General features: G+C 39.5%; 1 protein-coding gene and 1 pseudogene across 1 annotated transcript in view; one reads left to right on the top strand and one right to left on the bottom strand.

Annotated features, from left to right (window-relative positions):
* LOC150092041 (uncharacterized) overlaps nucleotides 1–24,261 on the bottom strand; it is an 88,000-nt gene that overhangs the window by 7,181 nt on the left and 56,558 nt on the right. The window contains exons 3-4 of the mRNA XM_090386752.1: nucleotides 20,250–20,358; nucleotides 6,925–7,034 (exon numbers count right to left, since the gene is read on the bottom strand). Of these exons, the coding sequence (XP_090242878.1) occupies nucleotides 6,925–7,034; nucleotides 20,250–20,358 (219 nt within the window). The remainder of the gene's footprint in view (nucleotides 1–6,924; nucleotides 7,035–20,249; nucleotides 20,359–24,261) is intronic.
* Nucleotides 2,210–3,267, top strand: LOC150092042 (NADH dehydrogenase [ubiquinone] 1 beta subcomplex subunit 7 pseudogene; annotated as a pseudogene).

Raw genomic sequence — 24,261 nt, 5'->3', positions numbered from 1 at the left:
CTTTAAGTTTCTTCTTCTGTGCACCAGAAGAAGAAGAAGAAGAAGAAGAAGAGTTCTTCTTCTTGGTACGTACTTTATTAAAATGAAATAGCGACCGATAATTTTATTTTAATAAAATAGTGCGAAGGCTATTTTATTGTTCAGGTTCTTTTGACTCCGTCTTTGAACTTGAAAAAATCTAGGAAAATTGTTCATTTTTCCAGTACAAACTTGTGTTTCGAGCATACCAACAAGGTTTTTAAGTTTCACGATGCTGTTTTGTCCCATCTTCTTTGCGAAATCAATTCTTTTTTCAATTCAATTTTTTTAGTTTTTAAAAAGGCTTCCGCTGCATTGATTTGATTTTCGTAAAGGAAATGTAAAATTTCAACCTTCTCACCTTGCAAAACTTTGTGTTTCGAAAGTCTGACGTAAGGTTCAAACAGCCGAATGTGGCCTTGCGGGGCGATTTCTCTAAACTGTGGAAATGTTCATGTTTTTTTCTATGTAAAGTCAGAATACATTTACAGGTGAATAACTGGTACATCTATATTATTTGCAAAATATTCACGTTACCATTCAATGTCTTACTTTTTGCTAATATGGTGGAGCGAGAGTTTAAAAGTGTCTGGCAAAAGATGGAAAATCCTTGTAAAAGTTTGACGATTCCTGTTGCAAAAATTTGACCGGTTGCAAAGATTTTACCAGGGGAGGTAGTAGACCCTCCCTCGGTAAAATCGGCTCAAAATGCCTTTTGTTGCGCCACCTAGCGGCAGCTACCGCAACTAAATTACTTCTATAGTTCATTTTTTTGTCTGTATAATCTAGTTAGGCTTATATTGCGTCAGTGGTGTGACCTTGCGTTGGAGTGCTTGTCTGTTCTATTTTTCATTGCATGAGGACCACTGTTATTCAAAACCTCTCCATTGGCAGTTCAATCTGAGGATCGAATGGTGGACTGGTCCTTCGATCGATTCGCCTTTGCGGCGATTTTTCTAACGAACCACGGCGGAGTTGAACTATCGTTTCGGAGCCGCTTTACATATGATACTATACATGTCGACATCCCTGACCATTATGACCTTGTGGTCCTCCGTTGATATGGTGAACTAAGCTTGGGTCTCATGGGGAAAAAGATAGAGGCAAACATGCTGTGACATCTGATAAACGTTTAATTAAAGACAGTGTATCTAATCTCCCGGCTCTTCTTGAGGAGCCTTCCACTTCTGTGGATACTGCGGATGTTGGGGCTAAAGCTCCTTTGGTGGGGAAAAGTGGGGACAAAAATCAGGATACTAATTTAACCCAAGGAGGAGGCTCAGTAATGCGCTCCTCTTTTATTGAAGGATTGGAATTGGGTGGAACCTTAGAGGCATCTATGGTGTATTCAACATTATCTAAAATGAGATAATGTGTATATGTTTCAAATGCTCTAAGTCTTCGAAGTGTAATGTTCGAAATGCAGTGATTCCCTGAATCTGAATGAGGAATAATAAACATTGTGTTCCTCCTTCGAGATGGGGCATAACGGTCAGTCTCTTTAATTAGTTTATTTTCATTTTGTTGGTCACGTGTTGTAGTTGCTCTTCGTCTACGTTTTAGCGATATTTCGCGTAATTTGGACCTGCTGTTATCTTCCGGAGCCGCTAAAATTGAATTAATCGGCATATTATTATTATAAATTTTTGTTCTTTGTTATATTAATAATTGGCTTTTTTATACTGGTTTACCATACTACTGGCATTTGTTTCATTAGTTTTTATTTAAATTATGTATGTACCATAATTTTAAAACCCAGTAAATGATAAATTTTGGATGGATTATGATATTTCACATTATTTGGTCTCAGCGTTATCAAAGAGTCACCTGTCTCAGTTTCTTGTTTTTGAAGTCATTCACTCGAGTCAGCGTTCCTGGTAGAACTAGCCTTTTCTTTGTAGAATGACTTTCCCTTTTTTAGGGTTCTTTCAAGGTGCGCCTTAATTGCTGATGATCTGGTTCTGTTGAACACGGCCCTAGCTCTGGAGAATGCAGTGCGATCTGCACTTCACTAGAAGCTTTCAATCTGCCGTGCAGTGATTGTTTGGAGCGGTTGAGTTGGACTGTCCTCCAAACTCTTGGGGCGCGGAGTGACGGTGACAGTTTTGTTAGCGGTGTGAAGAACATTGTTGTTACTGCTGTAGGGCTTTAGGTGCATCAGCGACTAAGGCCATATTGCGCTTTATATGTAATGTTTATGAACTGCTTGTGTCCTGCTGTCGATTTGCTGTTTGCTGTTTGTTCCATCTCCATAAGTGACTGGGCTCTTGTAACACATCGCCCCTGTAGAAACAAGAAAATGTGACACAATTTTTGAAAATTTCTCGTAAACATTTCTTGGTAACATTTTGTATTTGTTATATTTCAGTAATTTCTGCAGACCAGTAAACGCCAAGTTTCCGGGAGGACAAACCATGGTACCCTCGCCTGAAACTGACTAATTCAGCCATGTCGTAAAAACAGGTCCATGAAAACTGCTTGCGTCGTTGACGGGATTCGAACTGTGATCTTCCCACCGGGGGGGGGGGAATGGTTATTATATCAACGATGCTACTACTGCAAGAGTTCAGTTCGCATCCTTCCTAAATGTTCCATGGGATAGAAGATACAGCGCTGTGAATCAATCTCAACATTATCAAAGGGTTCGGATGACAAAAGCTTTGTTCGAAATAAAAAAAAATTGTTTTTATACTCCGGCACGGCAGGGTTTACAATAAATCAATCTATACAAACATTAATCATATTTAACAGTCTTGAACCCTGGTCCACTCAAATGGCGCGTTCTACTGCACTTCCACCCCGCTAGACACTACTACGCAAAGTGACTGTTTTAAAAATAGTTTATTGAAATATTACCACATAAATCTACACTTAGTATGGCTGGAAGCGTTCCAGAGTTTCCACTCCGTTTCAGGATTCCTCAGAACCAAAAGGTTCTGAGGAATCATCTTCAGGCCAAAAGGCCAACAAAATTATCAATTTTAACCAATTATATGGTTTTCCAAATGGCGCAGCAGAAAGAGTGATGGTTTCTACAGAAGAGGAGCTGCAGTCAGCTAAAATACATTTGAAGAGAAGAGATTATTGTTCCCATTTGCTGCTTAAATCCATGTCCTGTCGTAAAGATGTTTTCCATTTGTATATCGCTGTAAAAATGAAAGGCATGCGTATCAGCATTGCGAATATGAAGATTATATCCTTAGAATGAAGGAATTTGAAAGGGAAAAGTTTGTTACAAAGTTAAGCTAAAAAGAAAGAACAACAATTCAAAGAAGAAATGAATGAATGATGTTCTTTGTATCTTTTATTGACTGCTGATTACAGTAAATAATGTAAAGGTAGTATGTTTATTAGACTAGCTCTTGTATAAAAATATGGGAAACAGAACACTTCATTTTCAAAAAATACCAGAATGTTAATTTTTATATTTAGATATTTATACATTTCTCTGTTTTGAAGGGAATTAATGTGCATTCGGAATATCATCAAATATCATAGAAAATGTGAATTGGAATATCATCGGTTTGGCTGAAACAAGAAGAAGAAATGAATCACATATAAGTTTATCAAGTGGAAATCTCCTGTACACCAATGGAAACAGTGAAAGGAGTGAAGGTGGAGTTGGGTTTCTGGCCCATAAAGATTTTAAAAACAACATTTTGGAATTCAAAAGTACATCACCAAGGGTGTCAAAACTAATAGTCAAGATTTCTAAGAGGTACAAGCTAAAGGTTATAATGATTTATGCACCAACATCGAGCCATGATGATGAAGAGGTTGAAGAAATGTACACCGAAATTGAGAGTCTTCTAGATGAGCAGAAAACCCACTACACTATTATTATGGGGGACATCAATGCTAAGGTTGGAAAAAGACAAAACAGCGCAGAAAGAGGAACTAAAGGAAATTTTGGAATTGGTGAAAGAAATGAAAGAGATGAAAGACTTGTGGAATTTTCAGAATCTCAAGGACTGTCAGTAATGAACACTTTTTTCAAGAAAAGGGTGAACAGAAAGTGGACATGGAAGAGTCCAAATGGATTAACAACTAATGAAATCGACTTCATCCTCACTAACAGAAGATATATTGTGAATGATGTTACCGTCCTGAACAGGGTAAATGTTGGAAGTGATCACAGAATGGTAAGATGTACATTTGATATAGATGTAGGAAAGGAAAGGAAAACTGACTCGAGTAAATAATACAAAGGTCTTTGAGATAACAGAAGAGGAGAAAAAGCAGTATGTACTGGAACTTAAGAATAAGTTTGAGCTTCTGCAGACTGCTCAGGACCAACCTATCGATGAGTAATATTACAACTTTCTGACAGTGATAAAGCCCAAAAAACCTATAGGGAAAAAGAAATCCAAAGAAGAAAAATTAGTCAAGAAACACTTGTCATGATGAACCGAAGACGACAAATGAAGAGCAAGAAAAACAATTGAGTATACTGAGTTATGCCAAGCCATTAGAAAGAGACTCAGATAGGACATAAGAAGATTTAACACAAGAAAAGTAGAACAAGCATTAAGGGAAAACAAAGGATTAAAATCAGCAGCCATGAGCAGTAATACAGAAAGACAAATGATACTGAAACTGAAGAATAGCGATGGTGTACACATAAAAAAAGCAGAGAAGGCATAATTCAATATTCTCTATAGCAGACGACTACTGTAGAGAATTATACAAGGAGCAGGGGAATGATGCCAGCAGTGGGGAAGATGGATTGCAAAGTAGCAACACATACGACATACCCGATATTCCCGATACTCTTCCTGATGAGGTACAACATGCATTGAAGAAAATGAAGAATCGGAAAGCCCCGGGGGAAGATGAAGATACTGTAGAGTTGTTAAAATTGGAAGGAAGGGACATAACACAAAAACTGGCAAGGCTCTTCACAAAGTGCATTAGAAAAGGTGTGATGCCTAAGCAGTGGAATAATGCAATCATAATTTTGCTGCATAAGAAAGGAGATAAATCAGAAATTGGAAATTATAGACCAATTAGCTTGTTATCCCACATCTACAAGTTGTTCACAAGGGTCATTACTAACAGATTAGAAAGAATACTTGATGAGAATCAACCGAAAGAGCAAGCTGGCTTTAGGACAGGATTCTCAACTATTGATCACCCTCACGTAATATTACAGCTAATGGAGAAAGCAAATGAATATAAAACACCATTATGCCTGGCATTTGTGGATTATGAAAAGGCATTTGACTCCATACAGCATAAGGCAATGTTTCGGGCACTGGAAAGACAAGGCATAGATACCCCATATATTATGATTTTGAAGAAAATATATGAGTGTGTTACATCCTTTATTAGACTAGACAAAGACAGTAGGAAACTTAAAATCGAGAAAGGATTTCTACAAGGAGACACAATATCTCCGACGCTGTTTACTGCTGCCCTTGAGGAAGCTTTCAGATAATTAGACTAGTCGCAGAAAGGAGTCAATGTGAATGGAGGGTACCTAAGCCATTTACGATTTGCAGATGACATTTTGGTCATAAGCCACGATCCCAAAGAATTAGAGGAAAATCTTAATCAGTTATGCGCATTTAGTAAGGATTTTGGACTAAAGACGAATATGGCTAAAACAAAAGTAATGATGAACAAGTATGCCACAGAAAATGATATAATCATTGAAGGAGGAGTAATTGAAAAGGTGGAGTCATATACTTATCTGGGACAAGTCATTAGCTATAATAATGATAAATGGCTGGAAGTCAAGAGAAGAATAAATTTTGGATGGATAGCATTCAGGAAATATAGTCACATACTGAAGAGAAATATCCCAGTTTGTCTGAAACGTAAAATAATGAATCAATGTATACTCCCCACCATGACTTATGGAAGTGAAACTTGGGCACTCACCAAAAGAATGGAAGAGAAGCTAAGAACTACACAGCGAAGAATGGAACGAATTATATTGGGAATCAGACTGTTAGATAAGAAGAGAAACACATGGATTAGGCAGCAAACTCAAGTAAAGGACATTCTTATCAAAACTAAAGAACTTAAATGGTCTTGGGCAGGACACATAGCTCGAAGACATGATGACAGATGGACTAAGAAAATAACAGAATGGTGTCCAAGAGGAGCTAGAAGAAAACCTGGAAGACAAAGGCGGAGATGGACAAATGAAATTCATGAGTTTGTGGGTAGTAAATGGATGGCCTGTGCTCAAAACAGAAGGAACTGGAAAGTTGCTGGAGAGGCCTTCATCCTGCAGTGGATTGAAAATGGCTGATGATAATGATGATGATGATGAATGTGCATTTTCTTTCTACATGTAGCTTGAAGTTTGAAGGTAACACTCAGTGGCGTAGCTACCATGCAGGCAGGCAAGGCAATTGCCTCCTGGTCCCGGACCCTTTAGGGGCAAGGTGTCTTTGGCTGTCTCCTATTTATGCAATTTTCATTAATTAAGCAGGGGCCCGAACATGTTCTTGGCCTCCGGGCTCGAAAAAGGGTAGCTACGCTACTGGTAACCCTTTTTTATTGCAATAGTTGGTATTGTGTGGCGAATAATACCAAGAACGGAACAAAAGGTGGCCTTAGAATTGTACGAACGCTATTCAGTGTAAGAATAAATCTTATCACAATTTCTCCAGCTTCAGTTTTAGATACGGGAAGTTCACGATAGGTGCATACAAGTTATTACTAAATCGAAAACCATTTTGGAAATATTTGTGTCCTTTCATTCTGCTGCTTCTGCTTTCCTTTTAACAAAAAAAAAAAAAAAAAAAAACAGAGAGGAGTAATAATTTGTTGTAAGTTTGTATGATCACCAGTGAACATTTATAGTTCGTTTTAAATAATTAATTTTCATTTTATTTTAAAATATTTTCAACGAGTTTGGTTACCAATGTACTTATAAAATGCGCTTTCACTCACCCCATATTTTCCCATGTGTGCTCCATTACATGTAAGCCCATTTGCACACGGGCATAACTCCATGTATGTTCCATCTGCACTAGTGACTGGGTTCTTGTAACACATCGCCCCTGTAGAAACAAGAAAATGTGACACAATTTTTGAAAATTTCTCGTAAATATTTCTTGGTAACATTTTGTATCTGTTATATATCAGTAATTTCTTCAGAACAGTAAAGGCCAGTTATTTTTTATATTTTTAAATATTACTATTAAATAATATTTATTTCATTAATTAACCTTTATTATTATTATTTTTTTTTGTGAATTTCATTACAATTTGCCCATATCTAAAAAGTAATTATACAGCGATGTCTTGAACTGTTTGGGTAGCAACTTCTTAAAGTGATCAACAGCACTCTTCTCGGAGGTGAACTGGTTGAGATCGAATCTTCCGTTGCATTCTGAACTTCATTTTCTGTCTACTTACATTCAACAGAAACCACTGATTTTGTGTCTACTTTCCAGACTCTGCAGTCCATCTTTTAAGACGATCCTCACCTCAGTACATCTAGTTGCCCTTCTTGAGACGTTGTCTAGAAGTTCTGTGTCCTTTTCTAGCTGCGCTCTATACACAATATCCAGTGCGTTCTACAATATTTAGTAGCTATGGAATACTTGTTCAGGGTATTCAAAACGACATCTTTTAAATATTCAGAATTATTTATTTGATGTTAGGAATGAAAGCCATACACCATTCTCAAATATTACCTTCCCGATTCATTCAGAAGAAATGTTAGCTGATCAATACGAGTAACGTAAAGAGTTAAATCCACAATTATGGAAAAATGCGTTGTTTGATCTCGCAAATGATTTTATCTTCGACTTCGTTTACCAATTAAATCGTCACAAATTGTTCGCAATAAGTATCTAACATTTCCTCGAGCGGATAAGAAAATTTTCTAAATGTGTTTTAAGTAAACTATCGAATACTGCAGGATATTCTTTAGAACTCAAAACCATTTTCTTTCTATTCCCTTTCTACACGTTCTCTGTGGTCTCTAAAGAGCAATACGTAATGTTGATATCAGCTTAATAGTTGCAGCAATTCTCTTCTAAACTTGCCAATAAAGCTGGACAAAAACTTCTGGGTCATATCTTGTACGGGCATGAAAATAACTTTGTTTTATAGAATTTGGGGTGCTAAACACGGAAATAGCGCTTAAAGTGGAAGATTGGCTGTTGTTTTCGAATTGAGTAGTTGTTTATATTTATACGAAGTACTTTTTATTTATATGGGAGTAAAATGTAGCTACGAACATCGCTCTATCAAAAACGGGACTTTTTTTGCCTTTCGCTTGTATTCAGCTTCGGGCGCATCCCTTTTCACCAACCAACAATAATTGCCTAACATTGCGGCACTCCATTTGCTTTTCTATCTTTGTTCTATCGCTGCGATTGTCTTGACGGAAAAGCTCACCATGTTCGTCGCTGACGGCGCCACAATGTTGGGAGAAAAAGTCCATGCGTGAATGCAAGAAATGCATCTTAAATGACATGTTACACCACAATTTTTTCGTAAGAAGTGTAAAATGTGTTCAGTGTCAAGTGGCACCAGGGCGTTCCCCCCCATCTCCACGTTTCTTTCATTGTGGTTTCTTTCACTGGAAAGGCCAGAGATTTAAAAGTGTATGGATATTGTATACGTGTAGTGTTATGTTGTTCCTCTGGCCATTTAGCCACCGGACCCCAGTTGCGGGGTCCAGCAGATCCTTTACCTCTTGTAAGGTCTGTGGTTTAGTCGCCGCAGATAGGAGTTGCTGTTCCAACACAAACCACAGATGCTCGATGGGATTGATGTTTGTGGAATTTGGAGGCCAGGGCAATACCTGGAAGTCTTCCTCATATAAACCAGTTTCTAACAATACAGGTGGTGTGGCATGGCGCATTATCCTGCTGAAAGACGGACCGGCCAGAGGGGAAGCCCGTTGTCATGATACGGTGTACCTGGTCAGCAATGATCTTTAGGTAAAGTGTAAAGTGTGTGTTATTGTCATATGGCACCACGGGTTTCCCCCATCTCCGCGTTGCTTACATCGTAGGTGAACCAGTTCGCTGGGAAATGCCAGAAATTTAAAAGTGTGTTGGAATTGTTCATGTGTAGTGTCATGTACCGTTGTTCATCTGGTCGTTTAGCCGCTGAGCCCCTGCTGAGGCCCAAGACGTTGCCCCACTTATGCCCCGTGGAGGTAGACGAGGTTCCCAGTAGTCTATAGTTCACTCTGGCAGGTCCTGCCACCTAATTTCACGAGATTTCAGTGGATAGGACCTAAAAAAATCATCACACACACACACACACACACACACACACACACACACACACACACACACACACACACACACACACACACACAGTACATGTGTGATCTCTTTCGATTGCGTAGGGGTGATGTCGCTTGAATAGGGCGAAGCCGAAAATATGGGCGAAAAAATTGAGACTTGTTATTGTATTGCTTTGGAAATTTACTGGCTTTTGGGTAACCCCCTTTAGGGAGAAGCCATTAAATATTTATATGTCATTATATACTGGGAATATACCAGTCTTTATTAGTCAGATTTCACATTTACATTTCGGAAAAGTCCCATAGGTTAACAAGGGGCTAGTTTTGGGCTACTTTTAAAGAAATTTAAAGTGGCTATAACTCTCTTAAATTTGGAGTTGGGAATATTAGTTTGGAGGAAAAGAATCTACTTGAAATTACTCATTTTGTAAATAATTTTGTGGCGCCCCCTGTCCGTTAGGGGCTGAGACCCGTAAACCAACCTTAATGAATTCTTCAACTCTTATGCAGATTTCTTCCCGGGTGCAGTAAAGTGTCTATATAGACATATATTGTTAAACTGTTGAAATTAATTGGTTGTTGTCTTCTGAATTACTTATTTAATAAACATAATGTCAAAAGAAGACTGAGTTTTACTTGGTACCATGAATTTGAAACATATTCATCTTCTTCTGATGCATATGAACCCCCACAGATTCACTATGGCATTCCAGGTAGATCCACAGTCACCAATTTAACATCGATAACCAACACCATTCTCAGTGCACTAGAAGCTAAAGCAGAGCTTTCTGTCACCTACATCGACCTGAAAGCTGCTTTCGACTCCATCAGAATCCCCTCACTTGTTCACCTCCTAGAAAACTACTTCTACATAAAAGGTGACATGTTGTGGTTTATCACAGCCCTGCTCTCTGACAGAACCATTCTTCTTAAAGCGGATCAACACACAATCCGGAAAAAGATCACTGCGGGAGTTCTCCAAGGCGGAGTTCTCTCCGGAGCATTATTCACCGCAGTTATTATTCTGTTTGTGCAACAGAGAGAAGACATACTCTGCTATGCCGATGATATTAAAATATATACTCAGATTAACCCTGGCGAACATCTCTCAAACATCAATAAAAAGATCTGTGAAAAGTTAGACGACTTAGGATCCTATCTCCATCAATTTGGCCTCCTCATTAACCCTGCCAAATCAGCCCAAATTGTCTTTTCTCTGAGGCGCCAACCCACTGAAATCCAAGCTACTCTAGACGGCATTCCCTTCCCAGTGGTCAAGATGCATACAGACTTGGGAGTCGTCTTCGACTATAAACTGAGCTTCAACCCCCACATTGACAAGCTCATAGCAAAATTCTGTCAAATGCGCTGGACCATAAAACAACAACTGCTCCACGTTAGGGATCTGGATGTGACTCGTCGGTACATATACACCTCAGTATACTCCGTCGTACTGTATGCCTCGGAAATTTGGGGGTCCGCGGCCCCTACCAACATCAAGCGCGTGTACTCCGCCGAACACTGGCTCCTTCGTTGGATCACGCAAAAACATCGTCGTCCACCCCAGCAAAGGACAACTGCGATGGCGACGTCACTTCACTTTGCCCGACTTCCAGATCTTGTATTTGAAAAACGCCTCGTTCTCACTGTCAAGATGACAATCGGAATGGTCTCGGAGCCAAGCATCTGGGAACTGTGTGGCTGGAGGATCCCTCTACCCGGACTGAGGTCAGCTCCCACGCTCACAGCTCACTATAACAGACTAGCGCTCAGTGACCGCTTTCTCCCCAGGGAGATGCTCCCCACAATCCTCTCAATTGACGGCGACCTCTGTAGGTTTGTGAAGGATCGGAGGTACCGAAAACAGATCCTTAAGAGGCAAAGTGCACATTGATAAGGGCAGCATAATAATGCCCAATATATTGTAAATAATGTTCAAAGCACGATGTCTTTATGAATGTGTTGTAAATAAAGTCAACAATATCTTTATGAATATAAATATCAATATAACTAGATCGTATGTATAGCTTAGCTTAATTTTCAGCACTCACCTCATAGTAATCCGCTTAGCTAGTGGAGAGTTTTACCACATACATAGTGCTTATAGGATTCTAATACTTTACAGGGATTATGGGTTTAAAATTAGTTATGGGCTATAAAAAAAAAATTTAAGAAAGGAAAGTGCACCTTCCATGGTTGCCTAATTAAATTAAATTAAATTAAGAGAAAAAAAAGAGAAAAGGAAAATATAAGCTAATAATCGCGCACGAGCGACTTTCGAGTTTCCTCGTCTTCAGTTAGCTATAGTGGAGGGGGGGGAGAAAGAGAGCGCGCTTGTGTTATATACGGGTTATATCCCGAAATGCATTTCAGTGCACGTGGAAACTTAATACGTGCTAAATTCCAAATGGGGGAGAAATTGGCGGGAATCTTTTTGTTTAACACGTTGAGTGAAGTATGGCGCTTAAACCATTCAATAACGAGGGCTTCGTTTTCAAGGATTTTGTTCCTTGGACTTCTGTTCCTTGGTGGTCTTCAGACTTAAGTAACTTGCGAAAGCAAGTTCAACAGGCTAGAAAAGAATTCCAGCGACATAGGCATCTTTCTGCCGAGGATGTTCGGACCTTCAGGAAAGCTCACAGTACTCTAAGGAAAAATTATCAAAAGGCAATTTCCAACTCAAAAGAAAGTTGCTGGAAAAATTTTGTAACGGATATAGGAAATAAAGAACCGTCGGATTTGCTTTATCGGATATCAAGGAACAAAATGGCATGCGGAGATGTTTATAACACAGTTAAAGTAGATGGTCAAGAGACTCAAGACTTGATGTCTACGGTGGATTCCATAAATAACAACCTTTCCCCAAAGATATATCGGATCTAGATTCACATGAACAAATGCAAATACGTCATGATAATGAAAAGTATGAAGGACCATTAATTGAATCCTTTTCACTCCTGAATTTTGGCTCTGCCGTGGCAAAGCTCAATGGCAAGAAATGCCCCGGTATTGACCTGATTGAGAATACAGTGATAGTTAAATTTTTTGAATTTTTTCCACGCATTCTTTTAAATTTGATGAATAAGTGTTTATCAGAAGGAATATTTCCTCGTCAATTGAAAAGAGCTCTACTAAAGATACTGCACAAGTGTGAGAAATTTATATCAGATCCACGGTCCTACAGGCCTATTTCGCTTTTAGCAAAACTGGGAAAATTGTTTGAGCGAATGTTAGCCCCAAGATTCCAAAAAATGCTAGATGATCATCAGTTATGTTCAGAAGCACAATACGGCTTCAAGAAAGGACGGTCGACTGAAGACGCTATAAATCTTCTGACCACTATGTGTCCAACTCACCTGCTAAATACGTTCTCGCTGTGTTTGTGGACTTTCAGGGCGCGTTTGACACGTTATGGTGGGAAAGTGCCCTAAGGAGCTTTAGATCCCCAGAGTGTGATGCGATCGTACTTTAAAGACAGACATATTAAGGTGGTGGCAAAACATCTTACGTACTTGGCTCAGATTTCAAGAGGATGTCCCCAAGGGGTCAGTGTTGGGACCTCTCCTCTGGAACGCTGTGCTGGATCAATGGTTAACGCGGGAACACTATGGTATAAGTAAGGTAGCCTTTGCGGATGACATGGTGATCGTTGCTAATGGAAACACAAGGAGAATAACGGAAGAGAAAATACAGACTATCTTGGATGACTTGATGTCATGGGCTATAGTCAACAAACTGAAAATATCCCCCAATAAAACCAGTTTTGTGACTTTTAAGAACCATTTTAGCCACAACAGACCGTCCCGTCCAGAATCCGACTAAATAATACCCAAATACCATATGTAACCCAAACTAAGTATTTGGGTATCACCTTAGATGATAAACTCAGTTTTCTGCCTCATGTGTCAAAGCTCAGGGACAAAATCCGTTTTTTCTCAGCGTCAGTTATCAGAGTCTCAAGGAAAGAGGGAATTATCAAAGAAAACTTTGAACCTTTACTATCAAACCATATTTTTGCCTATTATATCATACGCAGCAAGTGTTTGGTACCAAAAAGTATCAAAGGTAAAAGTGAAAGAGAAACTTATTTCCACACAAAGATCAGTTCTTTTGGCGATCAATAATATTCCAAGAACTGTTTCAAACAACGCACTCGAAATACTTGGTGGTACGATTTCTGTAGGTTTATATATTGCTTTCGGGGTTTAATTCACTACCTAAAAAAAGGACAGTCTAAGACAATGCTTGGAATTACGACTGACCCAGCCAGCGACTTTAAAAGGGAGAAGAAAAGGATATGGAAGGAATTTACTGTTGTCTGTCAAAAAAGATGGGATGAGAGCGAATTTGGGCTTGTAACAAAAAAAGTGTATTGCGCAAGTGGAATTCTCAACAACCCCTGGAGTTATTTCGTGGTCTAGACCCTCTATGACAACTTCTTATCTGATAACAGGGCATGGTTCCCTCCGGGCTAAGTTATTTGAGCGTGACCTGGAGCCTGATCCGTACTGCCCATGTGGGGAATATGAAAAGCGGATTCATGTACTTCTGAACTGTTCGTTGTACTCTCAACTTAGAACGGATTTAATGTCTATGGTTCCAAACTTATTGGAGAACAATGTAAATATCTTAGTTGAAGACCATAATAACTTTACTGCTCTGCAAACCATCTCAAGAACAGTTTTCATATTGAGGACTCAGCTAAGAACTTCAGCTTGTTCTGGGAAGGGACTTCACAAATGACCAAAAGACAAAAGGTTTAAGTGTAAACAGAAGATTTAAGTTAATTGTTATCGTGTTGACTTATATGGATTGCTATTGTGTTGATTTATATTATTTAATGTTGCATTGATTTTGGCCCATTGGCAAGATTTATGTCAAATGTTATTGTAAAGATATATGTTATATATTGTTTTCTTGGTTCTCAGTAAGTCAGAGACTCTGAGCATATTTTTAAAAAAAAAGTATTGTATATATCTGTTTAATATAATAATTACTGGGTGTAAGTGAGGATAATTTGTGGAAGTTCTCCACTAGTAATTCCTTTGTTGACACCCACTGGTATTGCACTACTTCCGGTGGGTGCGGGACTTGTGCAATTGGCACAAATACATAACGTAAACCCGGGGGGCCTAGAGAAGGGCACCGGGCAACAGCTGTCTTCTATTGGCGGTGGTAAAATACCTCGCACATGTTTTTAGGCTAGATTTGTTGAGGTTCTACCCCAAAACAGATGAACTTGGTGGAAATGGGCTTTTGCCCAAGAGCCACCCTTGACTCTGGGATACACGTACGAAGTGCACCAGGAGGTATATGTAACGAGAATTTTAATGTCTATAAAATTATATATATATATCTTTTTGTAAATATTGTATATATATATGTAATAATTGTGTATGTACAAATAAATGGAATGGAATGGAAAATGTTGGAGATGTTTGGTCAGTCGTTTCTTTTCCGCGTTGCTATTGTTGGTCCGGTCTGTGGTGAAGCCAATACAGGTTACACTTTTCCCTCTTGATAATTGAAATAGCATGCCACCGCGGACAATCCCCAGGTCCAGGGGCAGGAGTCCCACAAAAGCCTGCAGAGCGTGTGAGCTGACCATGCAGCATGCTCGAGAGACGGTGAGTAAAATACTACTACAGGCCGGCCGCTAGTTAGTACACCGGACTGAACCTATTGTGTATTAAAAGTGTATATAAAAGTATATAAAAGTGTATTGCGCAAGTGGAATTCTCAACAACCCCTGGAGTTATTTCGTGGTCTAGACCCTCTATGACAACTTCTTATCTGATAACAGGGCATGGTTCCCTCCGGGCTAAGTTATTGGTAACTCTCTAGGAAGCTACCGGATCAGCTAGTGTATAATCTTGTTACCTCTACTCTGCCAGATAGTGACTGGAAGGAGTCCGAGTAGTGTGTATGCGGGGAGCATTGTCCAGGCCACGTTATGTCAAGGATCTGGGTATATTCTTACCACATGTACGCCATATCCAAAAATTTCATTACTTCATACAGCATGTCCCCCCTACTTTTTCTTACTATTGAATACACCATGAATTGTCAAACTAATAGAGCGAGCTTATCTGCGAAAAGATCTAAACCTCCCAAGGACTTCCTAATTCATTTCACAAATACACGTGGTCTCAATTCTAATCTCAACGATGTCCATTTCCACTTGCAGTCTGCCAAACCCCATGTACTTTTTCTGACAGAATCTCAGTTATCGGTTGATTCATCTACTGCTCATCTCAGATGCCCAAATTATTCGCTGTATGATTCCTTTCGCCTCGAAGGTGGTAATTGTGCATATGTCCGTTCTAATATTCCCTGTCAGAGACTTGGCAATTTGGAATCTCCATTCTTTGATCTTCTCTGGCTTAACATCTCTCTACCTCATTGTGTCAAATTCATCTGTTGTCTCTACCATTCTCCCAACTCCACTAATCACTTGGAGCTCTTTGACTTCCTCTCTTTGCAACTTGGCTTTATCCAGTCCAACTTTCCTAACAGTGAAGTAATTTTCCTTGGTGATTTTAATGTTTACAACTCCAGCTGGCTCTGAAACTTGGACATTAAGCTTGATATACCATCATCAATATCATTTATAAATACAGAAAACAATAATGGATCCAACACTGAACCCTGAGGGACTCCACTAATAACATTAGTCCACGAAGAGCAGTGTCCATTGATTACCACTCTCTGTCTTCTCCCCCTCAACCACCCCTTTATCCACAGCAGCAATTTGCCTCCAATGCCACATTGCTCCAATTTGTGCAGCAGTCTTCCATGTGCAACAGTATCAAAAGCCTTTCTAAGATCCAAGTATATAATATCAAAGTTATTCCCTGCATCCAGTTCTTTTGTGACTGCATCATAGTATCCAATCAAATTGGACAGGCAAGACTTCCCCTTAACAAAACCATGCTGTGTCCGAGCTATTACTGGAGTCTTGTCTAAATGATCCTGCAGTGCTTCTTTAACCAGTGCCTCCATTAATTTTCCCGGAACAGAAGTTAAACTTAAGGTCTATAATTACTTGTGTCAGCCTTTGTCCTCCTTGTGAATTAGGGTCACATTTGCACATCTCCAGTCCATGGGTACCTCCCCTGAGTCCAAGAGAGCTCTCATAATTATGGCTAAGGGTTTGCTTAGTTCCTTTGCTGCCTCCTTTAATATAACTGGATAGATCCCATCCACCCCAGGTGCCTTTCTTGCATTTATCTTCAACAATTTCTCCTCCACTTTACTCTCAGTTATTACAAGATTCTCTAGCTTACTGCCAGAGTTGAATACACCTCTGGCATTCCCCTCGCTGAATAACTCCTCATGTGTGAATGTCGATGCAAAATATTCATTTAGTTTGTTAGCTACCTGAGCTGGATCATCAACAGTTGAACCATCCATATCAAGTGGACAAATCAGATCAATCCCCTTCCTTCTAGAGTTTACATAAGTAAAGAACTCTTTGCTGTTTTTCTTTGCATCCCTTGCCAAAGATTTCTCGTAATCTTCCTTCGCCTGCCTAACCTCCTTTGTAACTTAGTTACAGATCAACTTGTATCTATCATAGGCTTCAGTGTCACGTGTTAATTTGTATGTGTCCCATGCATTTTTCTTCTCTGCCATATGTCTCATTAGTTCATCTGACATCCATTTAGGCCTAAACCTTGAACAATATTTCTTAGTTGGTATGTAAAGCCTAGTAGCTTCCAAGATAAGTTCTTTGAATGCTTCCCGTTTTGAATTTGCTGTTGGTAACATCATCAGTTGGTCCAACTGTATAGAATTTAAATACTGCCTCAGTCCATCGTAGTCGCCTTTATGAAAGCAATAACCCCTCCCTTTACCCCTTATGGTACTTAACTCTTTGAGTAAATCCCACTTCAGCACAATGTGATCACTGCCACCTAGTGGTTCCTTTATCTGCAGATTCTTAATGCTTGAAGAATCACTACTGATAATCAAATCAAGAGTATTACACCCTCTAGTTGCCTCCCGAACATGCTAATGAAGTAAACAATCATCCAATAAATCCACAAAAGCCCTGCTAGTGTGCGAGTGACCAGCCCCCAAATTCCAGTCAATATCTGGGAAATTAAAATCTCCCATTATAAGACTCTTTGATTTACTGGCCCACTCTATTTCCCTGTACAGTTTCCTACTTTACTCATCAGAGTCATTAGGCCTATAGCACACTCCTATTCTCAATTTTGATCTCCCAATGCTTAAGTCACACCAAACCGACTCGAAACTGCACTGTCCAGCGATGTCGACTGGCTTCACTTCCTTGGATTTTATGTATTTCTGAACTAATAGCATAACCCCTCCTTCCTTCCTAACCTGTCTATCCTTTCTGTAGACATTGTTCTCCCCAAATTCCAGTTCTGCATTCCTTATATCTGTGTGACACCACGTCTCTGAAATCCCAACAATATCTGCCTTTGATGTTTTCAGCAATACCTCAAATTGATCAAATTTATTTACTATACTGCTAGCCACGCCAGTATATATGCACCTGTTCTTTTTCTTAGCTACCCTAACACAACCGATGTGTTTACTTGTACCACAATGATTTCCAGCAGCCTCTGAAATATCCTGCATCTTATTTTGCAGGCTGCTGTTCATTTCAATAGATGCAGTGCAAGAACCACTTTCACCTCTGCCAGTGGCTACTGTTAATCTATTAGTCCTTGTAGCCTCCCAATCTAGCAGTTTTCCGACCCACTTAACACTGCCTCGATAGCATCAGCAAACATTCTTGCACCCTATCTAAGTGTATCCCATCCCTGTAGAAGCAGTCTCTCCTCTTTTTTTCAGACCAGGCTGAAAAAAATTCTACACCTTAAGCCTTGCACAATCTTTCCAGGGCCGAATTGATCTACAGGGTTCTCATCATATACTCCCTCCTATCGTGTCTGGGCAGAATTGCAGACACTTTCAAATTCAACCCTAATTCATGGCTTTTTTTCAACTGTGACCTGTACTTGTTAAGTAATTCCGCCGGTCTTCTACTTTTAATATGATTAGTGCCAACGTGTACAACTATATCACCTTTTGTGCCCTTAAAAGATGATATCCGCTCTACAACGTCATCAACCTTTGCCCCTGGCAGACATACCCTGGTCCTGTTCCACCTATCCTTTTTACAAAGCATGTTTCCCGTTTCCCTGACAATAGAGTCACCTACAACTACTAGTTCCTGTGGGACCAGCGCAATCTGCCTTGGAGGTTGCCGCTGTGTTGCGTGATGACCAAGTGCAAGCTCTGGCGTTGATGTGGGCAGCTGAGAGCTTGATGGGCCCCTCACTTTTAATCCTTCGAGGGCATCCACCCTGTCCTTCAAGCTCTCTTATAGGCCCATAACAACGCTGAGTTGTCGCCTGATTTCCTTACACTCCTTGCATCCCGCACACAGAAAGGCATCCCCCATGGCAGTATCATATCCCGTACTCGACTGCTCCACAAACATCAAGCAAGTAGTGCCTTTTAAAAGGCTGTGATTCAGAGGGCAACTGCCCCATTCAGTTCTCCCCTGAGCCACAGCACTCCCATTACCTTGTGCCTTTTGTTTTTCTGCTCTGGTCTGAGTCATGATTTCGATTTAATTTCAATAAAATTTCAATTTCAGTACAAAATTAAAACCATAAACTTATATCCCAACACAGTTATAACGCTATATTTATGTTTCAGTATTGAGTGTTATCTACGAAATCCTTTTATATAACTTCAGTATCAAGTTAAGTATTAATTATTTATTTTTTACTAATTATTTATTTTACGTAACCAAAGTCGTTATATGTATAGTTCAAGATACAATTTAATTGACAATGAAGTTCAGCAAGATTAATTATCTGATTAATTGACAATATTATGTACTATACTATACTATATTAAGCTTATGCTATCTATTTCGAGATATTTCGTATCGCGTAACAATGGCGGCAAATTACGAACGGTCAACACGTGGATTCGATACTCTTTCCGATACTAAGTAATACCTACGAAATCTCTATCTAAGTTACTTTAAACTAAGTATTGTAAATAGGAATATAAAGCTGCTCTAGAAAATAAGTTAATATGCCAATTTAAGCTAATAAAACAGAAAATAAATCAGAAAAACCTTCTCTGTTCCAGGAGCGGCAAAATCTCCGTCTCCACAGGCTATCCTCGCTCTCAAACAAAGTGTGTCACACCTGGTGGAAAAGGCCAGGGTTCGAATCCCGCCGATGACGCTAGGAACTTTAATGGGCTTTTTTCACTCCGTGGCTGAGTTAGTCAGTCTCAGGCGTAGATAGCAAGGATTTTTTCCCCAGAAACTGGGGTTTTTCGTCCAGCAAAACAAGCAAATTGACCAGAGAACACACGCAATTTACAGACATAACACATAAACGGGTATACGTACTCATTTACGGGAGACTCTAATATAATAATGTACCAAGTGTATTAATTTACTATTTATTTTTATGTTTTGTACAATATTTATTCTGTTATCTTTTTTCTGCTCTGTTATACGCTTTAACTGGGCGCATGCCTATTGTGTATATTATATGTTAAAAATAAAATAAAATATAATAATATGGGACCCTAACTATAATTCGAAAACAAGAGGCAATTGACAGAATTCAATGTTGTTTTAGTGTTGAGCAGCGGTAATTAGTCAAGATTGGGTATGTTCGTTTTTTAACTTTTTACGTGTTGATCGGTGTAAATTAGTCTCAGTTTCTATTTCTACAGTCAGCACTGAATCAATTGGACGAGCTACTGAAGTCCTCTTTGGGAAAATTTCCATCGGTGTACATGACCCTTGAGCATTCAGGTGCCTTTAATTTGTTATTTATATTTTTCAAATCTTTACACCCAGTAGAAAGTTCTGTTTCTGAGGTAACAATAGACACACTTACTCGTTTCCGAAAATAAATAAACTGATCTTGTTCGCATTTCATTACGCGCTCAAGACACTTTGAAAATTCGGCATAAATGAAAACGTTTTTTTTACCTTCATTTGGCTTTGCGATGCACTGCCCGCTAGAACCGTATTTCACGCAACATTGGTTGTCTCCACATCCAGAATTTGAGGTGCAGGCCTGACTGAAGTCGGTGAGCCACTAATAATTTTGGAGAGAAATGCGAATTAATAAATACAAAATGCAATATAACATTCTTTTATAAAAAACAGCGAATTAAAAACATTTTAAAGACATCATTAAAAATTCAAAGAAGTTGCATTTGTGGCAGCTGAACAACGACCAAATTACAACTGTTTGTGCCCATTACTCGGTGTTACTGGACAATTACCCTGGCAGTGGTGGCGAAGGTCTGACGTCAGCGTATCTCTTTTGCATTAATGGCGATCGCGAGATTAGTGTTGCCGTCCTGTCAACGTTTCGGAAATAGACGCAATAACATTAAACGAGGGGTGTCGAAGTGGCACGTAGGATTTTTACACGAAATATACTGCTGGATGAGGTCGTTGCCACTAACATTTCGGCTTGTTTAAAGCGGTGATTTTCAACCCGCGGGCCGTATCCGGATCGTGAATAATTTTTATACGACCCGTGCGGACACAGAGAAGTAAGATACAGAGCGGACACTTGCCCAATTACTCCCAGCGTCCCCAGTTTGAGAACATGAAACTAACGTAGCGATCTGTGGCCATCAAAACCCACAGAGTAATAATAAGGCGCATGCCCAACGCTAATAAAGTTGCTACTACGTGGTTGCTTCGGTGAGAATAACACCGCGATTGGGTCAGGTTTAAATCAGATAGGTGGAGATGAGAAATGAGATAGCAATAAATAAGGTTTCTGCGCCAAAAGATGGGGTTGTAGTTGTTGTTCGAAGGGATTGCAGATTTGCAGTGGTAGTTCTGGTTTCAGTTCGGAGTCCAGTTCTGGGAGAGTTTCACTGTATATAGTGAAGAGTTCCGCCAGGCATGTTCCAGTGCTAGAAATTAATCTTCAAGCTGAGTAACAAACCAGTCAAATAGCGCCCTGACGTCTACTGCTGCTATGGTAATTTTCTTCAGTATTAAGACAGAACTGTTCCCGAAAATAAGACAGTACTGGAAGAGCTATAAGTTCAACTAAGAAGAAAGACTTCATCGCACTCCGTGGAAGGAATCCGCACAAAGGAGAATATATATAATATAATATATATATATATTTTTTGTATTTATTATCTCTCTCTCTCTCTCTCTATACATTAAAAACGTTTTCCTCCTAGTGATATTTATTCGAGCCAATGGGAGAAGAGGGAGAGGCAATTTCCTCACTACAAATGCAATTAATTATTGGCACCTGCCTCCATAACGTTCACCAACCACGTGTACATGCTTCCATTTATCTAACATTTGATGTTCCTCTGTAACGTTTTTCGTATATTAATGAAACTTGTATATTTGTAAATAGAGTAATTTAGTATTTTGTAAATATTTTAAATATTTGTATAGTGAATTATTTTAGTCCTGCTCTTTGGGGTGCAACAATATTCCTCACGCATTGAGGGAACCCGAAGCGAAAAGCCTTTCCCTAAGTGACCTATGTAAACGCACCTAAATAATTACATTGTGATATTTATTCCACCTTGAGAATGCTGCGCACTACAAATGCACAGGTAAATAATGACATAGATAATTTCATGATTAGATATCGATCATAGTGACATAGTGCTTTTTGTCTGGCCGAACCGGGGTCTCCCCCACTCCGCCTTTTTACTCTATGTAGAATACAATACTCTACATAAGGCTAGGGTGTGTGTGTTTTGTGAAGTATTAGTGTGGATTGTGTTGTTCCTGTGGCCACTTAGCCTGAGGGTCTCTGGAGAAAAACTATCACCCTCAGTTTCAATCACCGCCCCGGGGAGGCGGCCAGGACACATTAGGAGAGAAGAAAGCTCTGGCGGAGTGAATCCTGGTGTAGCCTAGGCATCCAAGGAGAGCTTAAAAAATTATTGAAAAGAAGATAATGGGGCGATAGGAAGAGGGTGGGATAAAAAGAGCAGAAAACAGAGGGGTGGCAATAGTTGAGGCACTGGCCTGATTTGAAAGAGGGGAAAGTAAGGGGATCCCTGATACAGGACGCTCGTCTTGGTCCAGAGGGTGGGAGTTGAAAGTGGGTGGTGGGGTAAGCAACCGCGCAAAAGGGGATAGGGCCACCCAGGGAGGAGGACAGCGACTCAACCACCCGAGGTGGTAGGTATTAAAGAACATAGGGAAAGAGATGCTGCGGTGGAGCATGCTTTATGCAGCTCTGTCCCACAGTGGCCTGGGGTTACCCTAATGGCCAGTGTCAGCATCCCACAACATGCCAGCTAGGAAAAGCTACAGCGTGGTGTCAGCTTGGATAACCATAAGGCCTCTGAGGGCCTGCATAGCGATCAGTCTGTGCAGTGAAGAGGCTAAGATAGAACATGCAATTAATAATAACTTTCATTCACTGAAAATTCACACAATTTTACTTTTTATAGTTTTTTCTTACACTTTCTATTTTCTTTTATATATTAGATTAGATATGATCAGGCGTTTCGATAGGTGTGTCTTTTAGGTAGAAAATATTTGACTTACTCCGTCCTACCTCTACATATCACGTAGAAAAGCGTGCGCAGAGGTTGGCGAGCAAAGCGAAAAGGGGGCGAAGCCCCCCCTAGTATATATATATATATATATATATATATATATATATATATATATATATTATAAGAAAGCGATAGTGTAAAATGTAAATATCTATAATTGTTGATCATGTGAACCTGACATCAAATCAGGCACTTTTGCTTTACCTATATTCGACGATTATTAATTAATGGTATATGGACCAGGGACACTGCTATAATTATGCAGAAAGTACCCAACGACCATAATGGATACATAAGTTAGTAGGTAGAGAACATTTACTGAATTATTGCCGTTTTTTCCTGACGAATCATGATTCTTTCTTAGCATCAATATTCATCAAAATCCTTCTGATATCCTTTTGATGGAAGACCACAGGAGGCATTGAATGGAGCGTGTTGGGAATGGTGGGAGGTGTTTTACCAAGATCATTAATACATGAGTTAGAAGAAAAATAGGATGGTAACAGGTCAGCTTTCTCCTTGGCTGAAGTGACAATACAACCATCAGGTTTCGACACAGGTGGGAGCAGAGTTGGGCAAAAGTTGCTGCCAATAGCTATGGCAATCTACACGAATGGCCAAAAAGCAACGAAAATGAAATTAGCACTTTCTAATACTGTATCGACAAGGTAGTCGCAAAGCAGTGTAATTTATTAAAGTAAAAATAAGGATCAAGTTAGAATAAATATGGTTAAAATTAATATGTAGAATTTAGTGTAGGATTTAAAGGATGTAATTTTGTGGAGATTGGAATTCAATAATTCCATAAATAAATTTGGTACAAGCACATGGTATATTATTACCAGTGTCATCCACAGCTCGGGCTGCACTTTCTTACCTGCTGGCTGCAGTCTCTGGAAAGCTCGAACTGCAGCGTCAAAAACAGTTTCAATCTCCTGTCGAAGCAAAGCATGGTGGACCCAAGATCTCAGCCTTAAATTTCAGAATAAACAAAGACTACATGCAAAATGGAAAGCAAAATCAGACCCACTAGACAGAATTGCATACTCAAGAGCCCGTGCCCAGTTCAATAGAAGAAAATCTGAAGCCATTAAAGCCTACATCGACAAAACAATCAAGGTCGGGAAGGCACTGTTTAAAGCAAGGCATGATGAATTCCGTCAACAACTTAATCCAATTGAATGGCTAGACTACATCACAAGATTTAAGCCGAAGTCAGCGTCAGACTTTAAGAGCATTCACAACAGTTGTCAGCAAGATGTCTTTGCTTCCCTCATCATCACAAAAAGAGAGCTTATCCAAGCCATCAATGATAGCTCACCAACGTCTTGCACTAGATATGATGGGGTCCCACAATTCATTCTTAAGAGCGTTAGTGTTTTCATCCTTGATGCACTCCTAGGTACCTAAAATGGAATCCTCACAACGCAAAGTTT

The sequence above is a fragment of the Mastigoproctus giganteus genome, chromosome 1 (genome assembly GCF_048544385.1).
Source record: "Mastigoproctus giganteus isolate SK-2022 chromosome 1, ASM4854438v1, whole genome shotgun sequence".
In the NCBI taxonomy this organism is placed as follows: Eukaryota; Metazoa; Arthropoda; class Arachnida; order Uropygi; family Thelyphonidae; genus Mastigoproctus; species Mastigoproctus giganteus.
The sequence above is the reverse complement of the archived record's forward strand: the minus strand, read 5'-3'. Positions and strand labels throughout refer to the sequence as shown.